General features: G+C 43.5%; 1 protein-coding gene across 2 annotated transcripts; it reads right to left on the bottom strand.

The window, feature by feature from the left end:
* Positions 1 to 350: 350 nt before the first annotated feature.
* Positions 351 to 18,271, bottom strand: zgc:163098 (uncharacterized protein LOC100037380 homolog). 2 transcript variants are annotated; one of them, XM_048266679.1, is made up of 23 exons: positions 18,183 to 18,271; positions 17,235 to 17,319; positions 16,981 to 17,092; positions 16,444 to 16,559; positions 16,254 to 16,321; positions 16,044 to 16,138; positions 15,880 to 15,944; positions 15,438 to 15,603; positions 14,570 to 14,775; positions 13,742 to 13,785; positions 12,153 to 12,257; positions 11,761 to 11,827; positions 11,129 to 11,298; positions 10,538 to 10,700; positions 7,016 to 7,095; positions 6,797 to 6,884; positions 6,521 to 6,649; positions 4,797 to 5,022; positions 4,468 to 4,573; positions 3,543 to 3,690; positions 2,803 to 2,913; positions 1,132 to 1,310; positions 351 to 973 (listed from the first exon to the last, which is right to left on the bottom strand). In XM_048266679.1, exons 2-23 carry the CDS (start codon positions 17,310 to 17,312, stop codon positions 847 to 849), a joined length of 2,649 nt encoding a protein of 882 aa, XP_048122636.1. In that variant the 5' UTR covers positions 17,313 to 17,319; positions 18,183 to 18,271; the 3' UTR covers positions 351 to 846. The 2 variants fall into 2 exon arrangements, with proteins under 2 accessions (XP_048122636.1, XP_048122626.1); XM_048266669.1 differs by having other exon boundaries at positions 4,797 to 5,025.
* Positions 18,272 to 24,616: the final 6,345 nt, after the last annotated feature.

Genomic DNA, 24,616 nt, shown 5'->3' on the forward strand with positions numbered 1-24,616 from the left:
TAACCTCTAGCAGCACGGCATCAGGCCAGGCAGGGACTCCCAACAGCAAGCTACAGGATTGAGGTCAATGGTCTTATTAGAGAGAGACTATATGCTCCCTCACCTGGTGAAATGTGTGGATGGCAGCGTACAGAAGAACCACCAGAGCCTCTGTCTGGGTCACACACACACACACTCATTACACTTTAGCAGATAAGAGTACACAAACAGAATAACAAGCACCAGAAAGATGGGCATTTATCTTGTCCAAGCCTTTGCCTTTTTGTGCCTCTGATAAAGCTGGTATCCCAATTCAGTTGACAAGCCAGATAAAGCTGTTTTTCTACAAATTTACACACGCACACCCCTTATCCAAGATCTTTTTTGTATTTAATGTAAAGATTGGGGGAACAATCTTGCAACATTTTCCACTTTCATTCAAAAGACCTTAAGAGACAAATAATAATAGCACTTAACATTCCAAATAAAAACAAATAAAAACACAAAAAAGAGAACTGTACAGTCAACATGGGAACCTGTGTCTTATAAAAATGAGCCGTGGGGTGGGAGAGGAGCTGGAGCAGCACTGACATGAAGGCGGTGGGCTGGGGCCAGGTAACCGTGATGCACTGTGGGAAATCATCAAAACCGAAGAGAGGCCTGGGAGGACCGGTCCATTCCCGGAGCACTGTGGGACACTGGAGGCAACCGTGTGGTACTGCTGGGGAAGGGCTGTCGGAGTGATGATTGGCAGAGTGATCTGTCCCTTGATGCCCTCCTCCACCACCACCAAAACCCACTCACACACCCCGCCCTCTATAGGAAGCTTATGTGTCCGCTAAGGGGCCAAGGTCCAGGGGTCAAATTTCAGTGTTTGTTCTTCTTGGACTTTTTGTGAGAACGGTGTGGCGAGCGGGACGTCGACCTCCGCGACTTCCGGACAGGTGACGGGGAGCGGGAACGCTTCGACCTCTTGGGAGACCTGGACTTTGTCCTAAGACAGGCACAACCACAGGAAAAGTGCAAAAAAAAAACATCAGCATACCTACTGGAAGCCACACAAGCAGATGTGAAATGGACGGTAAACCTCGTGAAAATCTATGTGCCGTCTCTCACGAGCATTTTGAAGGACAGGAGAAGGTGAAGACGTACCTTTCTCTCCTGTCCTCCAAGTCTCTTCCCCTCTCGCGGTCTTCGCTCCGTTTACTCCTCTCCTTCTCCCTCGTTCTGCTCCGCTCCTCCGTCCGCTCCTTCTTCTCCTCCTTCTTGGACCGTTCCTTTGGTTTCTGCGATGACTTCTCTTTTTTCTCCTGCTCGTCCTTTTCAAACTCCTGTGGACAGAACCGAAACGACAGAACGAGGACAGGATGTTAACAAAACCCCCCCCCATCCAAGACAGCATCTGACTCTGGAAGAACTTCGAGCCGGAGGCTGCCCAGCGTCTGCCGTCATCGCATCTGATCCCTGATCAGGGCCAGATCCATCACAGTCACGTCTGCTTATCAGATCTTCCCCCAAAACCCAGGCTCAGGTCCAGTCCAGTGCACTGCACTCCTCAAGCACGTATGGGCTGTAACCGAACCACTGCCTAACCAGTAGGCCGGACTTAACCCAGCTAATTTAGCTAACGTTAAATCAAACCCACAGGAGTTCCAGATTTGAAGAGATGGCCATGATAGATGAGTTTTAATTAAAGAGCTAAAATGATCCTCTCTAGGAGAGCTGAACTGCTTTTGAGAAGCAATGATAACACACTGCGGTACATTTTTACACTGTATGAATTAATCAAGCTCATTTCAAGATGACTGCTGCAAATTAAAACCATTGATTGCTTTTTTCCACTCCAGTTATAAGCTCGGTGTCCTGCTGCTGGAAAGTAGACAGCACGGTGTGTTTGAGGTCTCCTTGCTCATGATTTTACTAATGGCTTCATTACTTTCTGATTATCTCAGACAGGTGCAGTAAAACACCTGAAGTGATTTGAGAAGGCCCACAAGTCCTGTCAATTTGCATTTAGAACGTCTTGAGACCACAACCCTCATGCGCTATGCATTTAGAACAACCGCTGGCTTGTGTGCTGAGTATTAAGAACATCTGCAAGCCATTTAGAACGTCTGAAATTCCAGTAAGCTAAGCATTAAATAGCATGTGCTCAAGCCTTGTGATGAAAACTTTTCTCATGATCCTGAAAACTTTCATCACAGTGCCCTTATTGCAAATAGCATAGGTTTTATCCAACTGTAACAGCAGGCTGTATTTCAACCACCCACTGAGCCAACTGCTTTGAGTGAGCTCAGTAAGCATGAGGTGACAGCCGGTGAAACCCTGCATACTATTCCAAAACCGGCATACTATTTGCTCCTTCGATAGACCAGCTCTAACCTGACCCTAGCCAGATGAATTTCCCTCCGCCTAGCTCCACTCATCTATCTGGAACCGATCCATTGAAGTGTTGCTTCAGAAGGCTGGGCCTAATCAAAAAATGCTTGCATATGATTTAATTAGCCACTTGTCCGTCATCTATTGACGTGCTACTTCAACCACTCACATCGAAGCCAACCCGTGACGCTAATAACAGTCTCACAGTCGCTTCTACGCTATGTCACATCTATGAAACTCCCGCCCTGCGTCCTTGATTGGCTGAACCATAAAGTCGGTTGCAGAAATCAGTCTCAATGGAAGAGGTCCCAGATGGATGTGAGTGAAGCTAGGCGGAGCTAAGCGGAACGAAATTCATCTGGCTAGGGTCAGGTTAGACCAGCTCTGCCCCAACAGTCAACCCCCACGGCAGGCCTGGTTGAGGTGTCTGACCTCAGCACTGACCTTCTGGAGCAGCTTGTTCCTGTAGTGCTGGACCTGCTCATGGACGCTCATGCCCGACTTGCGGTTCTTCTTCCCCGACTCCAGCTCATCTTGGAACTTCATCACCTTCACCTGAAAGAGAGGGAGAATACTCAAACCAAATCCTTCTACTGCGAACACCTCATCCTGGCTTCAAACACAATTATCTGGACAGTGGTGACCATAACGAAAACAAAACACAGTAAATCGGTTTCATTGACATGGAATGGTAATTAGAATTTCGATCTACTTGTTGGTTGTCCTAGTATACAGAGTATATCTAGCACCTAGAAGTCGATCTGAATTAATCTACCTAAATGGTGTGATGTGAGGGGCAGCCGTGGCCTACTGGTTAGCGCTTCGGACTTGTAACCAGAGGGTTGCCGGTTCAAACACCGACCAGTAGGCACGGCTGAAGTGCCCTCGAGAAAGGCACCTAACCCCTCACTGCTCCCTGAGCGCCGCTGTTGTTGCAGGCAGCTCACTGCGCCGGGATTAGTGTGTGCTTCACCTCACTGTGTGCTGAGTGTGTGCCGAGTGTTTCACTAATTCACGGATTGGGATAAATGCAGAGACCAAATTTCCCTTACGGGATCAAAGAGTATATATACTTATACTTGATGTAGCTACAGCTCCAAAACACTAAATACAAATCTGATGCTTCAGAGATGCGAGGAATATGTTGTTTAGTGAGACAGCGATAGAAGACGCTGGCTGCTAACCTCCAGTTCACGCAGTTTACTCCTCTTGCTCTCGGAGAGCTCAAAGCTGGAGACGGAGCTCTTGAAGTCAGCCGCATCAAACTTTGACGGGCTGGAGGAGCTGTCACTGCTGTCATCGTCTGACTCCCCTTCCCCGTCCTTTCCATCTCTAGTGCAGAGAGGGAGGAGGGAGACAAACACAAAGAATCGACTGAAAATCAGAACCATTATTGTTTTAAATCACATATTTCTCCCCAGGAAGAAAGAGAGACAGAGAGGGGGGTAGAGAGAGGGGATAGAGAGAGGGGGGAGGGGGAAGAGATAGAGAGATAGAGAGAGGGGGAGAGAGAGAGAGAGATATGAAAGCAATTAAGAAAGGAGAGAGGAAATGAGGAGATGAATAAACGGGGCGATGTAAAAGGTCTCCCTCTCGTTTCACAGCTGTTAAGGGAACTTGATTAAAGGTTAACTCCTCCTGCATCCAGCACAGGGCTCATCCATCATGTCATAATGGCTTACAGCTGGGGCCGGAGCTGGACCCAGCACTGCAGTTTATTAGAGCCACGAGCTAGAGGAAGATGAACAGAGAGAGGGAGAGAAAAGAGAGGAGGAGAGAGGAAGAGTGAAAGTGAGAATGAGAGAAGAAATGGAGAGAGGGAAAAGGGATTGAGGAGAGAGACAGGGAGGAAGAGAAAAATAGAGGGAGAGAGAAGGAGAGAGAGAGAAGGACAGAGGGAGAGGGAGAGAGAAGGAGAGAGAGAAGGACAGAGGGAGAGGGAGAGAGGAGAGAGAGAGAGAGAGAGAGAGAGAGAGAGGACAGAGAGAGAGAGAGAAGGAGAGAGAGAGAGAGAGAGAGAGAGAGAGGAGAGAGAGAGAGAGAGAGAGAGAGGGAGGGAGAGAGAGAGGAGGGAGAGAGAGAGGGAGGGAGAGAGAGGCCCTCCCTTACCTGCTGTCTGCATCTGTGCTCTTCAGAGGCTCTCCATCATCCACTCGCTCCCACTTTGACAAAGTCACTCTGGCGTGGGGGACTCCTCGCTCTGTGCCTTCATCCACTGGAACAGAGAGCGCAAACACATACACAAAAACGTTCAACATATAAACAGCCACACACACACACACACACACACACACACACACACACAAAGAGACAAGGACAGGCATAATGGTTAACACATGGTTCACTATAATTGATATTTAGAAATTTTACTAAAATGTAATCAATACACATACACAAACAAAAACACACCTTTAGGAATTTGGGTTGCATATACTTACGTGGCATTCCATCAATGTCATCTATAGACGATCCCAGGGGGACACCATCAATGTCATCCACAGGTACACCGTCCAGCGACGCAGGGTCCCACCCCATGGGTGATCCATCCAGGTCGTCCAATGGCGTCCCGTCCAAAGGTGCCCCGTCTATGAGAGCCCCATCCAGGGGCACTCCATCCAGTGGCACTCCGTCCAAAGGAGCTCCATCCAGGTCCAGAGCAGAGGCCTGCTGTTCCATCAAACACTCAGTTACCCCCCCGTGGATAGACACTTTTGCATGTCAACATTTCCCTTCCATGTCCCTTGCATGTCCTTTCCACTGACACCAAACGGTGCCGAAACCAAATGACAATACAATATGGCTCCAGCTTTATGCCAGGAGTCAAGCCAGGTTTATGAGACTATCCCACTCCCGGCCGAGTCTCTAATGGAAACTTAATGACCAAAACACTCCCAAACTCCAGTCTCAGCAAAAAGTCAACGACTCAACAACCTCCCACACAGCACTCCCACGTCTTAATCAGTTCATTTAATCAGCCAGTCACACAATCCCCCCCCCCCCATCAAGAGAGAAAATTCAGCAGTCACATCACAACACAATCCTTCTGCTTGACTTGGGCTCCAACAAAGACGCAATTTTGCACAATTCAACCCCCTAAATCACCGCTGATGAAGTAGACTGCTGAGAAGAGAGCCAGTCAGTCACAGCAACTGCTGGACTCCAGCTTACCCAGGATGCACTGCTTCAAAACTGCAGATATTGTATCCAGACACTCAATGTTCCACACAACATTTATTTCCTGAGAGATGTTAGAAGAAATCCGGTACCCTTCATGAGACAGCAGAAATGGCCCACTTTTTAAACCTCGGCTTGCCTGTTTGGTTGTTATTCCTTCAGGAGACCCAGACTTTTGCTGAAGTGAAAGAGCCATTCTCCATCTACACACTGATACTTCAATTACCCAGAACTCAATTATCCAAAGTGCACAGCTCTCCCCCAGGCTCATATAGAAGATAAACTGATTTGAAACAAACACAGCACTGAATACAAAAGATGGCTGAATGCATCCAAGGTCCATTACATCAGCACAACACCTGCCCCACAATGGACAGACACACACACACACACACACACACACACACACACACACACACCAAATCTTCACTACAAATACTCACACTAAGCACTGGTACATCACTCACAGAAACAAATTAAAAGTGGGTAGAAGAGTGAACAGAAGATTGGAGAAATCCCCAAGTATCAAATCAAATGTACCTCTGTTCATTTGGTCATTTGTGCAGTCTGCTTTGTCACAGAATAAACACTGACACAATCAATTTGATATAGCAGACGGAAGTAAACACTCAGGTGATGAAGGGCTTAGGCAAACCACAATAGCAATTAATGTGTGTATGTGTGTGTGGGTTTGTGTTCTACATAAAATGCCCCTACATGGACAACAGATTTGTAGACCTTCTAACAGAAAGACTAAACAACTTGCCAGGCACTGCTCTGCGTCAGCGAACTGGTAATTTCTCTGGAAACTCTACAATATATGGATCCCACCATAATATGTATTTTGTGTGGGTCTGTGTGTGTGTGTGTGTGTTCTGCATGCTCATCTCTGGCTGTTCTATGACCTCCTCCACCATAATATGTATCTTGTGTGTGTGTGTGTGTGTGTGTGTGTGTGTGTGTGTGTGTGTGTGTTCTGAATGCTAACCTCTGGCTGTTCGATGACCTCCTCTCCAGGTTTGACCAGGCCCAGGAAGATGTTCTGCAGCTGGATGAGGTAGGACTCTGGGTAGATGGCCCAGTCCTCCCACGCCCGGAAACAACCCATGATCTTTTGCTATTGTGGGAGAGGCCAACCATGAGACAGACAGAGAAAGAAGAAAGGTGGAGGAGAGAAGAGAGAGTCAAAAATGCATATGGGATTCAACATTAAGAACAAGAGAGGGAAAAAAAAACACAGCCTTTATTAAGAATGAGACCGCACCTTGAACTGTTCAGCTTGCAGACGGGCACGTATGTTTCTGTAGGCTTCACTGATATCTCCAAATATCTGGGGCAATTTGGACTCAAAGCTTTTGATGGTAATTTAGAGGAAATGGAAAAACAAGAAAAACAGATGGATTAGCAATCAAAGACTGCACAATGCCTAAGGAATCTGATTCATCTTCCATGCTTTGGTGATGAGACTGATTTTAATACTTACTATTTTCTGTAATATGACGCATTGGCAACTTTGGCACAGGAGTTGTAAAGAATATCAGAGACTAAATACAATCTGGCAACCTGTTCAGAGAAAATGAAAGACAGCAATTAAAATATCACTTGGCTGAGCAGGAAATAACATTCGATATCAAAAGCTTCAATTAACACACGAATCCTTTAATCCAACACTGAGCATGCAAGACTCTGTCTATCTGCATGGGTGATGAAATTATATGGAAGCAAGAGAGTGGATCACAGTGCATTATTTTTACAGTGGTGTATGCTTCATCAATGGTGTGTTCACTTTATGTGAATGTCATTTCTGTGCATGTCTCTGCACCTTATTCAGAAGCTCCAGTATGGACTTCATATCTAATATCTCTGCACTATTTCCTGCACTGATATCTCTGCACTATTTCCTGTACTAATATCTCTGCACTATTTCCTGCAGTGGTGTATGCACTAAGGCCATCCTTAAAAATATTTTCGTTTGCTGTAACCCGACCGACCCTGTCAATTTAGAACCGACCCAAATATTTATTTTTTTCCCCTTTTAGTCCGACCGACTTGCCGGTTGTAAACTTGCGTTAATACCGACCGATTGTTTTTTTTCCTCTAAACAACCAATACAAATGCAATAAAATAATATTTATTTTAGTAGGCCCAAGTATTATGAATACAAATTGCCTACATGCAAACGTGGCTCACTTAAAAAAAAAACCTGTGGCGTCATCTCTACACCATTGGTTTTACGCATGCCACACTCTGGCCTACGCTTCGTTTCATTCACACAAACTGATAACGCTTTTACTTGGCACGGTTCTGGAAGAACTGTGGCCAGATCTTTTCTCATCCCTTCTCCCCTTAGTCTAACGGTGACCCTGTCGGAGTATTGAAATTGGTTGTGGTCTATTCAGCATTTCTCAAAATATGGGTCCGCAACATGGAGACTGCTGGTCCGCTGGAGTCGGGAGGAAATTAGGCCCGTGCTTCATCTGATAATTTGCTGCGCAGTTGATCAAGAAACCGCTGGATCGACGAAAAAAAAAAAACAAACGCTTCTGCTATCGATGTCATTAAACATGGAGCCCTACAATTAAGTGGTGGTATGAGCATTCATTCAATGCGGCGTCTGCGCCGAGAGAAACTGAAACTAATCGATAACGTTGGTATCAAAGCTCCGCTTCAACCTGTTGGAAGGCTATTTATTTATTTAACTAAACTTAATAGAACGACGTTGTTTTTGAACTTCCTTAGAAACAGAGCAGAGACTGTATAATACACTGTATAGCATTGAGTATTGTATAGTCAAATTTCAATATAACGTGGCCAAGAGCTATTGTAGCCTTCTTTCTGGGTACATGTAGATGAGCCCTATGACCCAAAAGTCTGCCATGACCGGGCCTCAGGTCAAAGAAGTTTGAGAAAGGCTGGTCTATATAACCTGCATCAGAATGAGGTTTGCAATGGTGCTACTGAAGGCACGGGTTGAAGACCCAGTCAGTTACGCCACGATATGCACATTTGTGTAAATTCATTCCTACGTAATCACCATGACCAAAATTGTACTTTTTTTTTTTTACTTTGAATCTTGAAAAAAAAAATTTTGACCTACCTACCGAACCATTTTTAATTTTTTTTGGCTGTTACTGCAAACAAAAATATTTTTAAGGATGGCCTAATATCTCTGCACTATTTCCTGCAGTGGTGCATGCACTGGCTACATGTATGTGTGCTTGTGTGAGCATTTGCACTTATATGCATACTGTCCACACATGCCAATTGAAATTGCGCATGAATGTGTGCTCTACCCCTTCTGCAGTGATCACAGCACTGACTCTTTGTGCATATAGTCTGTCTGTCTCTGTCTGTCTGTCTGTGTCTGTCTGTCTGTGTCTGTCTGTCTGTGTCTGTCTGTCTGTGTCTGTCTGTCTGTGTCTGTCTGTCTGTGTCTGTCTGTCTGTGTCTGTCTGTCTGTGTCTGTCTGTCTGTGTCTGTCTGTCTGTGTCTGTCTGTCTGTCTCTGTCTGTCTGTCTGTCTGTCTGTGTCTGTCTGTATGTCTGTCTTTCAGACATGCTGTCTGTAAGACTGTCTGGAGGTTCTGTGTCTGTATGGATGTTAAACGGTTGGGCGGATGTTAAACGGTTGGGCCGTATATCTGAACAACATAAACGGTCATATGGAAGTCAGAACTTAGCCGGTTGTTCTACTGCTCCCCTCCTAGTAGAACGGAGCGTAGAACATGCGGTTAAAATTCACACCTAGTGAAAGGGTGTGTCGATGACGTTTCTTTCATGCGTCCATGTGGCAGGGGCACTTAAATCTGACTTAAATGCCAGTGTCATGATGGAGTGGCATAGTGCTGTCCAGAAAATCTCCGACCTGGAAAGACGCAGACATCACAGAGCTACTGTCCATGAGGGCAGACAGCGTTGTGATAGAACACATGAAGGGAATGGCAAGGCACGTTGAGGTAGCCTACAACCGCATGGCAAGGCCAAAGGAATTCAAAAGACCAAATCATAAGCAGAAGGCGCTGAAAAGGCAGTAGCCTACAACGACGTCGTTGACGACAATAACAGGAGTAGACTATTTAATAAATTGTTAGCCAACACGGTCGGTTTTCTGTTCATTGATAGCCTTTTCATGACCTCACTGCTGAACCCGATATTTGTTGAGAATAAATATGCCTAGAGAAAATGAAAACGAAGAAAACACAACTTTGTTCCAAGCTCCTTACATAAATGCAATAGACACATGGGGAGAGGATGCTTTTGGAAAAATAAACTATGAAAAAACGAACCACCTCACTGTTATGTTAGTATTTTGTTTGTTGTTTAAAAATGTTGTATATGATGGCCTTGAAGTCTTGAGTTACTGAATTGGCTGGTACAATGAAGCCTACATGTTTGTGCATGCTCTCTCCAACACTCCAAGATTTGGGCCAAGTGATTATGCTACATAACGTTGAAAACAGATACATGTGTATTTGAAGCACACATACAAATACTGTAGGTCAGCTTCAAGTATGCGAAGGCTGACCCAGTTGTACTTAACTTTGTCGACCACTTCAAGTATTAGCCAGACTCATATTTCTTCTTCTTTAGCCTACATAATGCATACATTTTGTAAACAAAAAGATGGCCTCGGTGGTTCTCAGCTGTGACAGCGGATGACAAAACAGAGGTGCAATATGCTCCCATATCTCCCTTGCAACTCTTGAGAAACATTGCCAAGCCCCAACAACCACACGGAGATTCTGTAATGTGTTGGCGGTATGTCGTTCACACATAGGTCTGTATAATGTCCGCAGGTTAGCATCATATCTGAATGATCCGAAGGGTAGGACCTCCGTTTGACAAACCTCCGCATATACTCCGGAGATTATATCTGAAAGCCCTTTCTGTGTGTCTGTGTCTGTCTGAGTGTGTGTGTGAGTCTGTCTGAGTGTGTGTGTGTGTGTGTGTGTGTGTGTGTGTGTGTGTGTGTGTGTGTGTGTGTGTGTGTGTGTGTGTGTACCTACCTTCTTCTGCGGTGGTGTCTGGATTAAGGACAGGGACTCGGAGATGCAGGCCACCACCTCCTCGGCAGCCTCGGCTTTCTCCAGGCAGAAGAGCATGGCGTCGCCTATCTCGTCCCTCCGTGGAGTCATCCTCTGCAGCAGAGACTCCAGCTGCTCCCGGTGCCTGTGGGGACGCGGAGGAGGTGATTAGCCCATGGAGGACCACTTATCTGCGAGGCCAGCGTGGGTGCTTTCATAGCTACATAGCTGATTGGATAAGACAGAAATACCTGACTGGTACTTTGAGTGATTGGTCATAGTTAGCGTACGTGTTACAAACAGTCACATGGTCATATCTCTAAACCCTTGCTATGAACAATCTTGACTAAAAGTGGAATTAAGGCGGGGATCACATTGACCAGTGGCAAGCGGCAGGTTTCCTATGGTTCGGCAGTGGAACGGTGGCAACGCAAACCGTTTGTGTTACCATAGGAACGATACAGAACTTAGACAGCTGTTATATGTTGTGAGAGAGCATTTTAAAAGAAAGAGACAGAGACACCAGCACCAGAGTGCTGGGCAGTGTGTAAGACTGCTCCCCTTGGAACTCACTCGCTCTTCAGCTGGCCTTTCCTCAGCTCCTCCTCTTGCGTCACAGGCACCTCGTCTTCAAGCACCTCCTCGTCACCATGGAGATATGGGTTGAGGAGGGGTGGCCTCCAAATGGAGCCGCCGCGAAACATGCGGAAGTCTGCCGTCCGCCACTGACCGGGGGACTCGCCCTGAGAAGATGGAAAAATCCAGTCTGTCAAATCACCCCGGTTACCCTCCCACTTACACACACCCAACAGTCTACGGGGTTTATGGTGGACTATGGAGCTGGTCTAGGGGTTTATGGTGGACTATGGAGCTGGTCTAGGAAAACATCAATGGATCACGTATACTATTGCACAATATCTGGAAGAATGTTTAAGTTGTCTCAAAAGGAACCTGGATTAATTTGCATTATTATTATTATTATTATTATTATTATTGGCAAGCAATACAATTTTTGCGCTTACTCGTTCAATTACACAGGCTGTGTACACCTTTATGACTGCATCTAACATCATCCACAATACAAATACAGGCAGCATCCTTTTTTTTTAAGCAAGAGAAATTTGCATGGCAGTTTGGGATCCGGGACAAGTCATCACAGCTGTGAAAGGCAAACAGCCCAGCGGGGGCAGAGGAGTAGGTCTTACCTGCAGGATGGTGTAGAGCTTCCAGCGGTAGTACACATGCTCCTGACTCTTATTTTCAAACAGAAACCTGGGAGACAAACAGCCAACACTTACAACAATGAACCGGCGACACGGTAACACTCGTGAGAGGAATATCTTGGACTCAAATATATGGCTCGTGTCAAGTATTTACATTGGAAGTAAAATGTATAAGAGTGAGTGACAAATGGACTTAGTGTATTAGTGATGGAGTACACGTATAAGCAGACGCAAGACAAGGACATGACTACATGCAGTGGTGGGTGTACTCTAGTGAGTCATATGCCATATGTATACTCTGTGTGCAGCGTGTGTGTGTGTTTGTGTGTATATGTGTGTGTGTGTGTGTGTGAGAGAGTGTGTGTGCAATTCACCTGAAGTCTGGGTTGCTCTTCTCTTTGCTCATGATGATTGCTTCAAACATAGGCCCTTCACGCACCACAAACTCTATCATTCTGTGGATGAGACCTAACAGGTGTCTGCAGACGAGAGAGAGACAGGATGAAGCTGGGGACCACAGTTTCTCACCACACCCCCTCATCCTCCCATAACACATCTGTTTATGCACTCTCACTCACTCACTCTTTCTCTCTCTCTCTCTCTCTCTCTCTCTCATCCATTGTCTGTCTCACTCTGCCACTCATTCTCTCCTTCACCCTTCTGCCTAACTATGAATGAACACACACTCACACACAAACCACACATACTCACACACAAACAAACATACGCACAAAAAACAGTAACATAGGATTAATGAAGTGTTCCATTCAACTCCTATAGTGTTGCACATAAACAATGGGGGGGGAAAAACAATAATTTCCTCTAAGCTTTTGCACATACACAGCAAAGGGCTGGCTGGTGTTAGTTCATCCCTTCATCTCTCTGAGAAGCTGACATGCAAAGGTTTTTTTGCACTGGTGTGAACAGAAACAGTCTAAGTCATTGCAGAGCCAGGCCCTCCCTGAGAAATAGCCGGTCTATAGTACACATCAGACATATGGAGACAGACCACTACTGACTTGGTCTACGTCACTTACTACTATTAGCTACTACGTATCTCTGATCTACAAAAAACTGTCATGATGTCTCAGTACGGACTGTGTGTGTGTGTGTGTGTGTGTGTGTGTGTGTGTGTATATATATATATATATATATATATATATATATATATATATATATATATATATATATATATATATATATATGTATGCGTGTGGTTGCAAGTGTGAATATATATATTATGGTAAACAGGCTGAGACGAACAACAATAATAAAGCGGAAGACTTAAAGGTTAACAAAACTCACTTGTTGACTCCAACACATATAAACACACACATTTAACTGTGCTGGCATATCAGTAGTCTGCAGGTGACAAAGACCGCAACTAATTATTATAGGCTATATTAAGACTTTCCTTTTAGGTCAGACGGGTGTACCAATATACAGCACAGTACAAGTATACTCAAAGCTGTGAAATGGATGCTAGTAACTTTCAGCAAATTTAGTTTTTAGCATTGCATTTCAATGTAATGGCATGACAATGGCTATTAAGCTAATTTCAGGAGGCACGAGATATTGTAGCCAAACAAGTACACTTTTAATAACAACGTGTGTATTCTGATCTAGGCCAATTAATGAATGTAACAATGCAGACGCTTTTCTACAAATAGAGGAACAGGTCAAACATCCCCGAAGAGCCTCAGCAATATTACATAGTCCTGACCTGGCAAAAATAAATAAATAAATAAATAAATAAGTAAACAACCCTGTAGCTATTGTTGTTTCCTCCTGTAGCAGTTCAATACGCCCCCTTGTGATTCAGCAGCACTACTAAAAGAGTGTGCTATCTCTGGTAGCCTAACCCCCATCGCCCCCCACCCCCCGAGTCCTTCCCTTCAGACAGGAGAGAGTAGGCTTTTGGAGTCGTAGTAGCAGTAGTAGTAGGAGTAGAGAGAGTGTGTACCTTTCTGTTGGGATAACCACTTTGACTACGGCTTCGGACAGAGTCTGTTCGTGAAGTCAAACCAAATAGTGAAGATATAAACAAAGTGAGTATATATACAGGTTGACACACTACAGGATACACACAGCACAGAACAAACCATACCACCGTTGCAGTCATTCGTAGTAGTGAAACTGGTTACTACAGTGAGAAGAAGGAAAAAATGTATCCACTTTGAGTTACTACTATTTTGTGCACTGTAATTGTCTGAGGATATACTGGTTGTTGTTACAAAAAAAGTCTGAGCTAATGAGCTAATAGTAAGTGCACAGCTGCTAAATGTCAATGAGGTAGAGTTAGATAGAGCTGTGTATCTCTGGCGCTGTCTGCCTGATAACATTCCTGTACAAACCATCTGTGTACTTGGTCTATGCGCTGAAGTAGTTTCACAAAAAAGGGTCCTGTACTTATCACAGGATAAAGCGACTGGAGTTCAGTAAGAGAAGTGAAGCTCGGAGCTGTAGGTCCATAAATAGCAGTGCTGTCCCTACAGACCGTCTCAAAAGCCTATTTACATGTGCAGCTCCCAGTCTCAGCTCGAGTTTTAAATCAATGTCCAGCATCTTTATCCTCTGATGGTTGTGGTGCCTTTTTAGTGAAGCTACTCAAAAATGACATGAACTAGAAACAAACAAACACTAAAACGTGTCCAAATGCTACCCAGGCATTAACTGGCTTTGAACTATAACTCCTAAACCTCAAACAGACCCTGCTAGAGACAATTCCATCCACTAGAGGACCATGCACACAGCCAATGACGCGATCAGACTGGCGGCGAGGGTTGGTTACCTTCTCGAACTCGTCTTTGGAGCGACTCCAGGGCTTGGTGAAGTCGTTGCGGAAGCGATCGCGGGGCTGGGCGTTGAAAGGCAGGCCGGAGGGTGGGGGCGGAGTGGACGTCTTAAGGACCCCGATGGGTGTGTAGAGGGGCTGGGGAGGGATGCGCACCGGTTTGCCCCAGCCCAGCTTCATCTCAAAGCCCATGATCGTCTTACCTGCAAAGGCGGCAACAACAACAACAACAACATTTGAGTCTGTGGGCACAGTACAGTCACTTTTCCAAAGAAACTCACAGTGTCACTATCCATATGAGAGCCTCAGTCTGTTTGGGTAATCTTTGAAATTGCACACAGTTCCAGTGTTGTCTTAGCCTACGTCAACCGCTGATACTGTCATTAGTTGGCCTCTGAATAAGTCAGTGGGCTGTAATTTGTGACGCTCAACAAGACAGGCATACACACACACACACACACTCAAATTTATGCTTGATTTCACCCTGAGCTGTGTCAATACATGAACAAATATTGGCATTACCACTTGTTCTCACTGCATGATAGCCTAAGCACTGAAACCAATCTGCAGTGCGCAATTGCAGTTTCAAATTAGAGCCCATGTGTCATCTTCTTCAGAAGTGCGACATCTCAGCACTGTTAAATTCAAGGGAAGCAAACTCAACACCCTGTGAAACTCTAGAATAGGAAATTATGAACACAAAGTAGCCCAGCTGAGCAAACAAAGCATGCCCGATATTTCCTGTAGATATAGAACACATAGTGTTCACCTGTAACCCTTAACAGCATAGGTCAACTTTTTGTTTATATTTACACTGACCTTAAGTGAACAGGCAAAAAACAAAAGAAAAAATGTAGTTCTGTACCGTCCAGTGCCGCCATAGCCCTCTCTGCATCCTTGCGTGTCATAAAGGCCACGAAGCCGCGGTTGGAGACGCGTGTGCGTTCCTCGTCCGTGCGCGGCCACATGATCTTTACGCTGGCCAGGGGCCCGTACTTTCCAAACTCCTTACACAGCATCTCCTCATTCATCTCCGCCGGAGAAGACAAGAGGGAAGAGGGAGAGAGAGAAGAAGAAGAAGAAAAAAAGAAGAGAGCTCACATCTGTTGTGCAGGCAATCTAACTTCCTTCTGTAGTGTCCTGAAAAGACCTTGGCAGAGGCCTGTGGCAGCTCAACAAGCAGCATTTTTTTCACTTGGGAAAGAAGCTTCTACGACAATTTCTGATTGGCGAATCAGTGTTTCTGTCCTTCATTGTATGGATGCATTACACAAAGGTTACTATGATTCTTCAGCTGTTGTACTTACCTTTGGGTTTATACAGCCAATGTAAAGGTTAGTTGAGTTAGGCAATGCCGGATCATCATCAAATACTGTCAGGGTGAAATAAGAATTTCAGTCAAATTAAGCCTTTATCTCAGATTTTAAATAACAGGACATGAAACTTTGTAAATGAAAGAATTTGGACTTACTTGATCTCCGTGATAGAGGTGCATCCAGATCAGGGAGGCTAGTACCTGGATCCCCCTTCTTCCTTTTGTATCGCTCCTCACGTTCTTCTTGGATTCTAACAAAGGATTGACAACAAAGGCAACGGATCGACACCTCACTCTCTTTTTCAGAACAGGACTGCATAACGACACAGACGAATGCTTTGGAATGAAGAGCACGAAAGGACATACTGTTTCAGCTCCTCTTTGAACAGCTCAAGGTTACTCTTCTTCTTCTCCTCTGTCTTCTTTTTGACAGCCTGTAAAAAGCAAACAGACATTTTCTACTATACATATCCTTAACTCTGTGTATGTGAGTGTGAGTGTGTGTGTGTGTGTGTATGTGTGTATTAACACAGTGACCATTCTCAACATCACTTACAGACTTCCTGAAATCTGGAGAGTGTGGTGGTGGCACAGCATTTTGGGAACCTGGAGATGAAAATTTTGTGGATGGTCTGTAGAGCTTACTCTTCTTCACTTCAGCTGCTTGCTCCTCTGTAATAGAAAAGAAGTCAAACGCTATCAAACCAGTTAGAGGAGCAATCTAATGCAAAGGGCACTGGCCTTTCACACAGACTCCATGCAATTACACTCTCATCAATGCTGCCATCAAGTCAAACCATGCTCTGTGGTTGCTTTGAAGTACTATATACTGTATAGACAGAGTAGTATACTTGTAACTTGTCTCTAAGATGCATTTCCTAAAAGGTCGGCTCATAAACTGGATATTACTGGAGAAGGCAAACCTAGTGAATGACAGATATTTGAGATAAACGTCTTCAGACTTTGTGTAATAACCATGTGTTACTCCACTATAATGACACTGTCATATGAAAACTGCCAATAGCACATGTTGCACATGTTTGGATAGTTATGAGGTTATAAACTGAAATATGCCATTTCTTAATTCTATCACCTTTTGTTGCATTCACAATTCCACCACGGACAAAAGTCTTCACGCCACTTTTATCGTTACTGTCGAAGGAGGCCAAAAATTCTTCAAAAACTTCAGCTGCCTTTTCTTCCTCCTGTGGAGATCAACAAATGCCGGGGAGGCATTAAGAAAAAGGCAAAGGGAAAATCAGTTGTGAACTTTCAGCAGTGTCTCTCTGATCTCTGGTTCCGAGCAATAATCCTGCACAGTTGTGGAAAGTTGTAATATCATCTCACCTTTTTCTTCATTTCATCTTGTTCTCTTTTACTTAATGATCTTTTTACGCCAGCGGATTTGCTTTTTTTGTCTGCCATGTTCCCACTGCAGTGAACAGATGAAACAGTTATTATTGGTCAGTAAGACCCCTGCCATTTATACTATAAAAGCAATTGTAGCACTATTTCACCGCCATGGCTTCTGCAAACATGTTCTAAGTTGTGTGACATCAACCACTATTCAATGAGTCTAAGTACTGTCAGAAGGTTTGGTTCTGCCATGTGATTCTGATAGCAGCCATTTATCGCTGTCTATAACACTGCTTGTAATGTTACCACCACATGCATGAAATACAACCCTTCCTCGCCATGCCATTGGCTAGCTGAAAATGGCATTCTTAACTTCCGCTATCAAACAATTGTGCACGAAAGTATATATGCGTGGATATTGGAAGCTCATCTGGTAACAGCACCATTGCAACAAAGCTAGGATGTCAATTGACTAGTCTTTGTGATCTCCAATGAACCTTGCAGTGCAACAACCAAACATGGCTAGCTAACGTTAGCTACAATTACTTCAGAAACAGACCAACTAAACACACCAACCATGCAATGGAGAAAACTATCGTAGCTAGGAATTTTAATTAACTTTAAGAAGAACTCATAGGACAATTGTTATTGCTACGTCTCTTCTGAACAATATCACACACGCTACCCTAGCTTAGTTGTGGTCCCAACCACTCTCAGTTGGCTATCAGCATAGATTGCTAGCTAGCCCACACGGCACCTATGGCACGCTAGCCACAGCCTTCGAGTTAGCTAACATGGCTATCTCCCTGATTAGGTTTCCATGTTAACTGCACTTTTGCGATCGACGGAACGCCTATGTGCATTTCATATTGCCCACAAAAAAAGAGCTGGCAACTCCCATGTTTCCCAAACCCAACACACAAAACCACTACTACTTACATAGCTGACAACAACGAGAATATGGACAGTGCGTTTGTTATTGATCCGCCATGTTGGGTTCACTTGAAGTGACGTCAAGAGCCCTCAAACCAATCAACGAGAGACAATGCTTAGCTGGGGCTGAAGGGGAGGAGGAAAAATCAAAGGCCTGGGATTGTTCTTAATTAGGTTATAACGTATGCGAGTATGCATAACAGATAGTTAGATAGCAGTGTACTTTTATTTTTCCATGGAAAAAAAGTAAGATGAAACACGAATATGCTCAAGTGCAGTTATATTGAGCTTACAGTGGTGGGCTTGTTGCCAAGTCCTTCTTTTTCATTTGAAGTAGCCTAAACTGCAAACTGCCTGGTTGCCTGGACTGGACTGGACAAACTGCTGCAATAGGCTACTTTTATTTCCATCCATATTTACAATAAAATCATCAAAGACCAAAGGCCTGAGATTGTGCTATATTATAACTTATATGAGTGGGCCTAGGCCTTTGACAGTATTTTTCCATATGCTCAAGTGCAGTTGTTGAGCTTTGCTGTTGTAGGCTTGGGGGAAATTGTGGATTGCCCTAATGTGGGAAATGTTTTGCTTTTTTCAGTTGTCTGTAGCTATTAGGCTACGATGTGAGGGCAACACAATAATCCAATTTTGATCACAGGACCCTACAGCGGCTTTCCCATGTTTCACTGACATTGACACGAGCCACACCCACTGGAGCTTAGGTGTCCCACATTAGGCAGTGTCCCACATTAGGACAATTTAGTATATTTGGAATAAAATGGGCCTATAGGCTACTGCAAAAACTGCCAATAATGTTCACTACTGGACATGAACCACTCAATTACCACAGCAATACTTTTATTTTCGTCCATATTTACAATAAATTCATCAAAGATCAACCGTTTAAAAAAAAAGAAAAATAACTAAAATACGACTGTTGGCAAGCATTTTTAACTCCATTTAAAGCCAAATACATTGAAGTCTTCCCCTCTCTTCACAGAAGTTAGCAAAATTATCAACATGAGGCATGAAGTTCATGTATAAAACTGAATCTGTCCTCTTGAGACATTTCAAAATGTTTTCTTAAAATTTTACCAGTTCTGATATCTGTAGTTTGGACCTACCATAAAATCTTAAATGACAAAACCGTAGACGAGATACTTCAGAAAACATTTTTCAGTTGTGTTTGATGCATACTTCATTTGCTTGTTTCAGGTATATGGTTTGGTTAACTTTTTCCTTACACTGCACAGCACTCTACCCATGTTCTTATAGAAAAAGCATTTATTTGACAACAAGCTACATCCTGAACTCTAAATGAATACTGCTACATGGAATCGGCCATCCTTCTCAAACACTTGGTTGGTTGCCACGTTCAGAGGCTTCATTGGTCAATTACAGTAACACAAAGGCAGATCTATCCTCCAACCTTTCGAGAGTGTATGGTCTACAAGAGAGCAGAAACTTTTCTCTATGCTAATCACTGGAGGGTGACAGTCCGATCGTCTCTCACTCCTTTACCTCTTCCTCTTCCTCTGTTACTTCTCCCTCCTCTTCCTCTTCCTCTTCCTCCTCGTCCTCCTTCAACCCCCCTTCCTCTTCCAATTCCCCCTCCTCTACTGACTGCCCCTCCTCTTCCTCTTTGTCCTCTTTCTCCTCTTCCTCCTCGTCCACGACCCCTTCCTCTGGCGTCACCTCTCCATGGCCTTTGGCCTCGACTCCAGATATTCAGGGTGGTGAATCGGTCGTTCAGAGTCACAGCCGTCTGAAAAAGTAAATGTAAAAAGTAATAATTGTGCATTAGAGAATGTTTTGTTGTAACATAAAACAAAAAAAGACACTGTAGAACTAAAAACACTACTTAGCCAACTTTATAATAATGCTCTGAGTGGTCAGGTTTAGATACTGTGAATTCTGCCTACTGTATATTATATTTCGAGAAGATTTCTTCACCAACTAAATTGCAATACTTTTAGAAACAGCACATGGGAATAATAAATGTGATATACCAAGGTGGAATGCAGAAGAGCATAGTGAAAAGAGATTTAGAGATACGTTTTATTATTAGGCAATTTTATGATATAATTGGACACGTTATTTCTGTATGTTTCACATAGCTTATCATACCCTCAACTTATTGCAACACATTACATATACATCACTTTGAGCTACATCACATTGTACAGTGAACAGAGAAATTCCAGTAGCCTATTACTTAAGTTTGAGAAGCCTGCCCTTGAGTGATCTACTCGCAATAACAGCACATGGCAGTAAAATGTGCAACAAGAACATATACTTGGGCATAAGAATTATAATTGGGGTGTAACCTATGCTCGCATTTCTAAAGATGATACAGTGGCACCAAAGCTCTTAGCATATAACTGTCTCTTAATTTTTAATTTGAGGTCAAATATTGAAAATGATATGCCAGAGTTGTTGACCTCTCCTTAAAATAGGACGCACCTGATTGGACATTGCCTTGAAGTTGAAGTGGAGAGGAATGCCTTTGGGCTGGGGGTAAGGACCGCCAGTCTCTGATGACCCCTCTGCGTTTGATCGCACTCTATGAAAAAGACAGAGGACATATTTCAGACACACAGTGTGCTGCTGTATATAGGGATTAACCACAGTGGGCAATCAACAACCAAACCTATCTCACATTGCAATATGAGGCGAGATTCAACGAGCAATGTTCGTGAGCATTTCACTGGGGTTATCAAGCAGGCACCTTCCTTCATTGGTGTTACATAGAATTAGGCCCACGACACCTCCAGTGGTGTCTGCTGTCCTGGACCCACACTCATGATGGGTTGGTAGATGTTACATTAACGACATCAACAAGTACCACTCCAGAAACACAGTGACAAGATTTCACATATCAATTCAGGTCCTACCATGACCCCAAGTAGTCTGTGAGTGCCTCAGCCATAACTACTGGCTTGCCTTTTTTTTAGCTGCCTCAGAAAAATCATTTACAGCTCCTTTCAGTGATCATCCATGAAAACCAAAATCTGACATAAGTATTGTGGCTGGATTTGCTACAAAGCCCTTTAAGTCTCCACTGGTCTTGTATGTGCTTGCCAGCCTTGTTCACTTGGTTTTGCTACCAGTTCTGTATTTAACGTTTTTCTTTTCTGTCCCTTTACACAAAAGAAATTCTACTGTCCCTGTAACTAACCAGCAGAGTTAACTTCAACGCTCTTGTTATTGAGCAAACAGTGACATTGCTTGCAACTACTTCCGTCTTCACCAACCCATTGATTGTTAAGAAATATTACACACATTAGAGTAGAAGAGGAATGTACTCTTAATCTCATACTTAATATCATACCTGCATGTTATCTCTCTATTCGTCCCTCTATCTTCCACAAATATATGGAAACACTGATGCACTTCTGAACCTAGACTCACCTGGGTTCGCTGGCAGCTTTTGAGTTGGGTAGTGACACAGTCAACAGGGAGCCACCAGAGGGCGCTCTATTCCAGCTTTAAACAAGAGGGATAAAGACATTGAAGAACACTTGTGATGTTACACACGGTTTTCTCATGCAGTTATGCTGAGTCACACTTTGTTGACCTCACACTCACCCTCTGACTTTCTGAAATCGCTCCAGTTTTCCTCTTCCTCTGGCAGTGGGGAACTAGGGAAAGAGGCAACAAGAAGGGGAAGAAGATAACAAACTTACACTTCTCACCCCGATGGCCTGGGTCACACCAGGGTTATTTGACCAGGGCGTAATTCATGTTTAATTTCACAAATTTAGAAATGCTCACAGATATGGCAAAGGCTCTGTGTTTGATTATTTGTTACCGTTATTTTTGACTCAATATACACATTAGTAAATAGGCTTATCATGAAATTGGTCACACACACATCCACTTAGGTAGCCAATAGAATTACATTTCATCTATTTTTTCCCTCCGTGTGTGTTTAATGTGATTCAATCTTGCCTGAAAATGTGTACTGTACAGTATCGGTGGGACAAGGAAATCAACATGGGGAATTACCATCTTATTTTTACTCATTTCTGTTAAAAACAAATTTGTTCATAAACATTCAGGTTCTCAGAGCATCATTCATGAGTAGTTTTCTGGATTCCACTGACCAATTCTCTGCCATGATGCCATGTCTTGGCTTAACATTTCATAGGCATGAGATCCGAACATTCTAAAGCCTTGCAAATGCAATTTGACACATCAAATTGGGCAGCCGTGGCCCACTGGTTAGCACTCTGGACTTGTAACCGGAATGGTTGCCGGTTCGAGCCCCGACCAGTGGGCCGTGGCTGAAGTGCCCTGAAGAGCAAGGCACCTAACCCCTCATTGCTCCCCGAGCGCCGCCGTTGAAGCAGGCAGCTCACTGCGCCGGGATTAGTGTGTGCTTCACCTCACTGTGTGCTGTTTGTGTTTCACTAATTCACCGATTGGGTTAAATGCAGAGACCAAATTTCCCTCACAGGATCAAAAAAGTATATATCCTATACTTTGCAATAATTTGCAACTCCAACAACTTTCAGCAATCAATTACCACAGCAACTTGTCTAAATGGTTACTGGCTGGCATTATGAACTTTACATTGTTTCTATTTAGTAAAATACCACACCTTTTCTTGAATTGTGAAATATCAATATTGTTGGAAAGATATTGACAAATTGTACTTTGTGAGCAAAGATCTGATCCCTACTGTACAATGTTATATAGATAGATTGGCCCACTTACTGCTCTATTCAAGACAAAGGGCCTGCCTCCCCTCCCATTGGTGTTTGCCTGGAACTGTGCCGTATTCCTTCCCCTGATTGGCAGAGAAGATTGATAAAATCAGTCAAAACATAGTCCGACTGATATATTCTGTTTACACATTAAGTTCTTCCAAATAATCACACGCATGCACATATACACACAGGTCCATTAGGCTATGTTTTTAATTCAGTTTACCTTCCTAAAGCTTGTCCTCGTCCACGATATGGTCGAGAAAAAGCACCCCTGAATGCAGATTTTGTCTGATCAAACTGTCCAGCAGCCTTCAAAAGACAAACATTGCATATATTTATTACATTTCATGTCAGCCTGACCTATAGAGTAATTAATTTGCATAGATGATTTAAACATTGTGAGGATAACATGAATTATGTTGCACAATATATGAATAAGAGCAGGGATATGAAATTGCTGAACTTATTTTGCATTGAAGTGTACACTGCTGTTCAATGTGGAGTCACAGAAATGTCCATTCCACTCCATTATAGACAGAATACCAGCTGAGATCAGTTGCATTGTTTTTTAATCAGGGCAGCAGTTTTCAGACATTATGTGCTTACATAATTGCAAAAGGGTTCTCCAATGTTTTCTCAGTTAGCCTTTTAAAATGATACCAGATTAGTAAAAGAATGTGCCTTTGGAACATTGGATGAATGGTTGCTGAAAATGGGCAATGTAGATATTACATTAAAGATGTATGAATTACAGCCATTTATTTCTACAACAGTCATTTCCAACATTAATGATGAAAACAAGGACATTTCTAAGTGACTCCAAACTTTTGAACGGTAGTGTATGTTGAACATCTCTTTTCATATGACCAACCTTGTCATTCAGAGCAGTTCTGTTCAGTGGGCTTATTCCTGTCCCACGAAAGGCTCCTCTGCTAAAACCAAATCCTCTCCTCCTGTAGAAGCCTCGGAAAGCTGTCCCTGTGAACCCAGACCTGTAGGGTCCTTTACAACACCATAATACAATCATTTTAATAGAGCAGTTATAGCTTACATCCAATGTACATGCATGAGTATACATCAAACACACAACACACAGAGAGAGAGAGAGAGAGAAGAAAGAGAGACTTCAAAGAAATAACTAAATATTCCATTCCATTTAAGTCCTTACATTTAAGTATCTGTTGTTTTACCTTGGAATTGATAGGCACCTGATTGCTGACCAACTTTGTTTAATTTCGTAAGAACATTGTTTCTGTTTGCCAGCCGTTTATTTTTGGCCCTTGTAGCCTTATTATTTTCTCGCTGTTCTTTCTTGTTCCTTTTGATGATTTCATCTAAAAGAGAAAACATTAACATTCAACTTTGTTTAGGAAAAATGACAGGTAACACAGACGAGAGTAGTGGGATGTTTCTTTTATCACAAAAATCACTGAGCTTCCGGTTATTTTAGGGCCGAATGAATGATAGACATGTGCAAGCAATTCAAGAGGCTGTGTATTCCAAGCTTATTAACAACGGAACGGGCCTAGTGAGAGACCTGATAATAGCCTACACTGTTTCAGTAAAATGTGGTCAAGCATTTAGCGCTGAAAAAGAAATAAAAATAATTTCAAACACTGCATGCGATAAAGAGATATCTGAAAAAGTGTCTGACTTTGGTGTTGCACAGCAAAAGACAGCTGCTGAATCTGTTTGACAGAGGCCAGGGTTATGTTAAGGAACGGTAGG

This window comes from Alosa alosa, chromosome 2 (assembly GCF_017589495.1).
Source record: "Alosa alosa isolate M-15738 ecotype Scorff River chromosome 2, AALO_Geno_1.1, whole genome shotgun sequence".
NCBI lineage: Eukaryota > Metazoa > Chordata > Actinopteri > Clupeiformes > Clupeidae > Alosa > Alosa alosa.

What these genes read in the sequence shown, in the direction of transcription:
- zgc:163098 (XM_048266669.1), bottom strand. Translation starts at nt 17,312, where the DNA reads ATGGCAGACAAAAAAAGCAAATCCGCTGGCGTAAAAAGATCATTAAGT. An exon ending in AATTGTGAATGCAACAAAAG is followed by an intron (nt 16,560 to 16,980) that starts GTGATAGAATTA and finishes TTTCTATTACAG; the next exon opens with AGGAGCAAGCAGCTGAAGTG. An exon ending in GGAACAAGCTGCTCCAGAAG is followed by an intron (nt 1,311 to 2,802) that starts GTCAGTGCTGAG and finishes TTCTGTCCACAG; the next exon opens with GAGTTTGAAAAGGACGAGCA.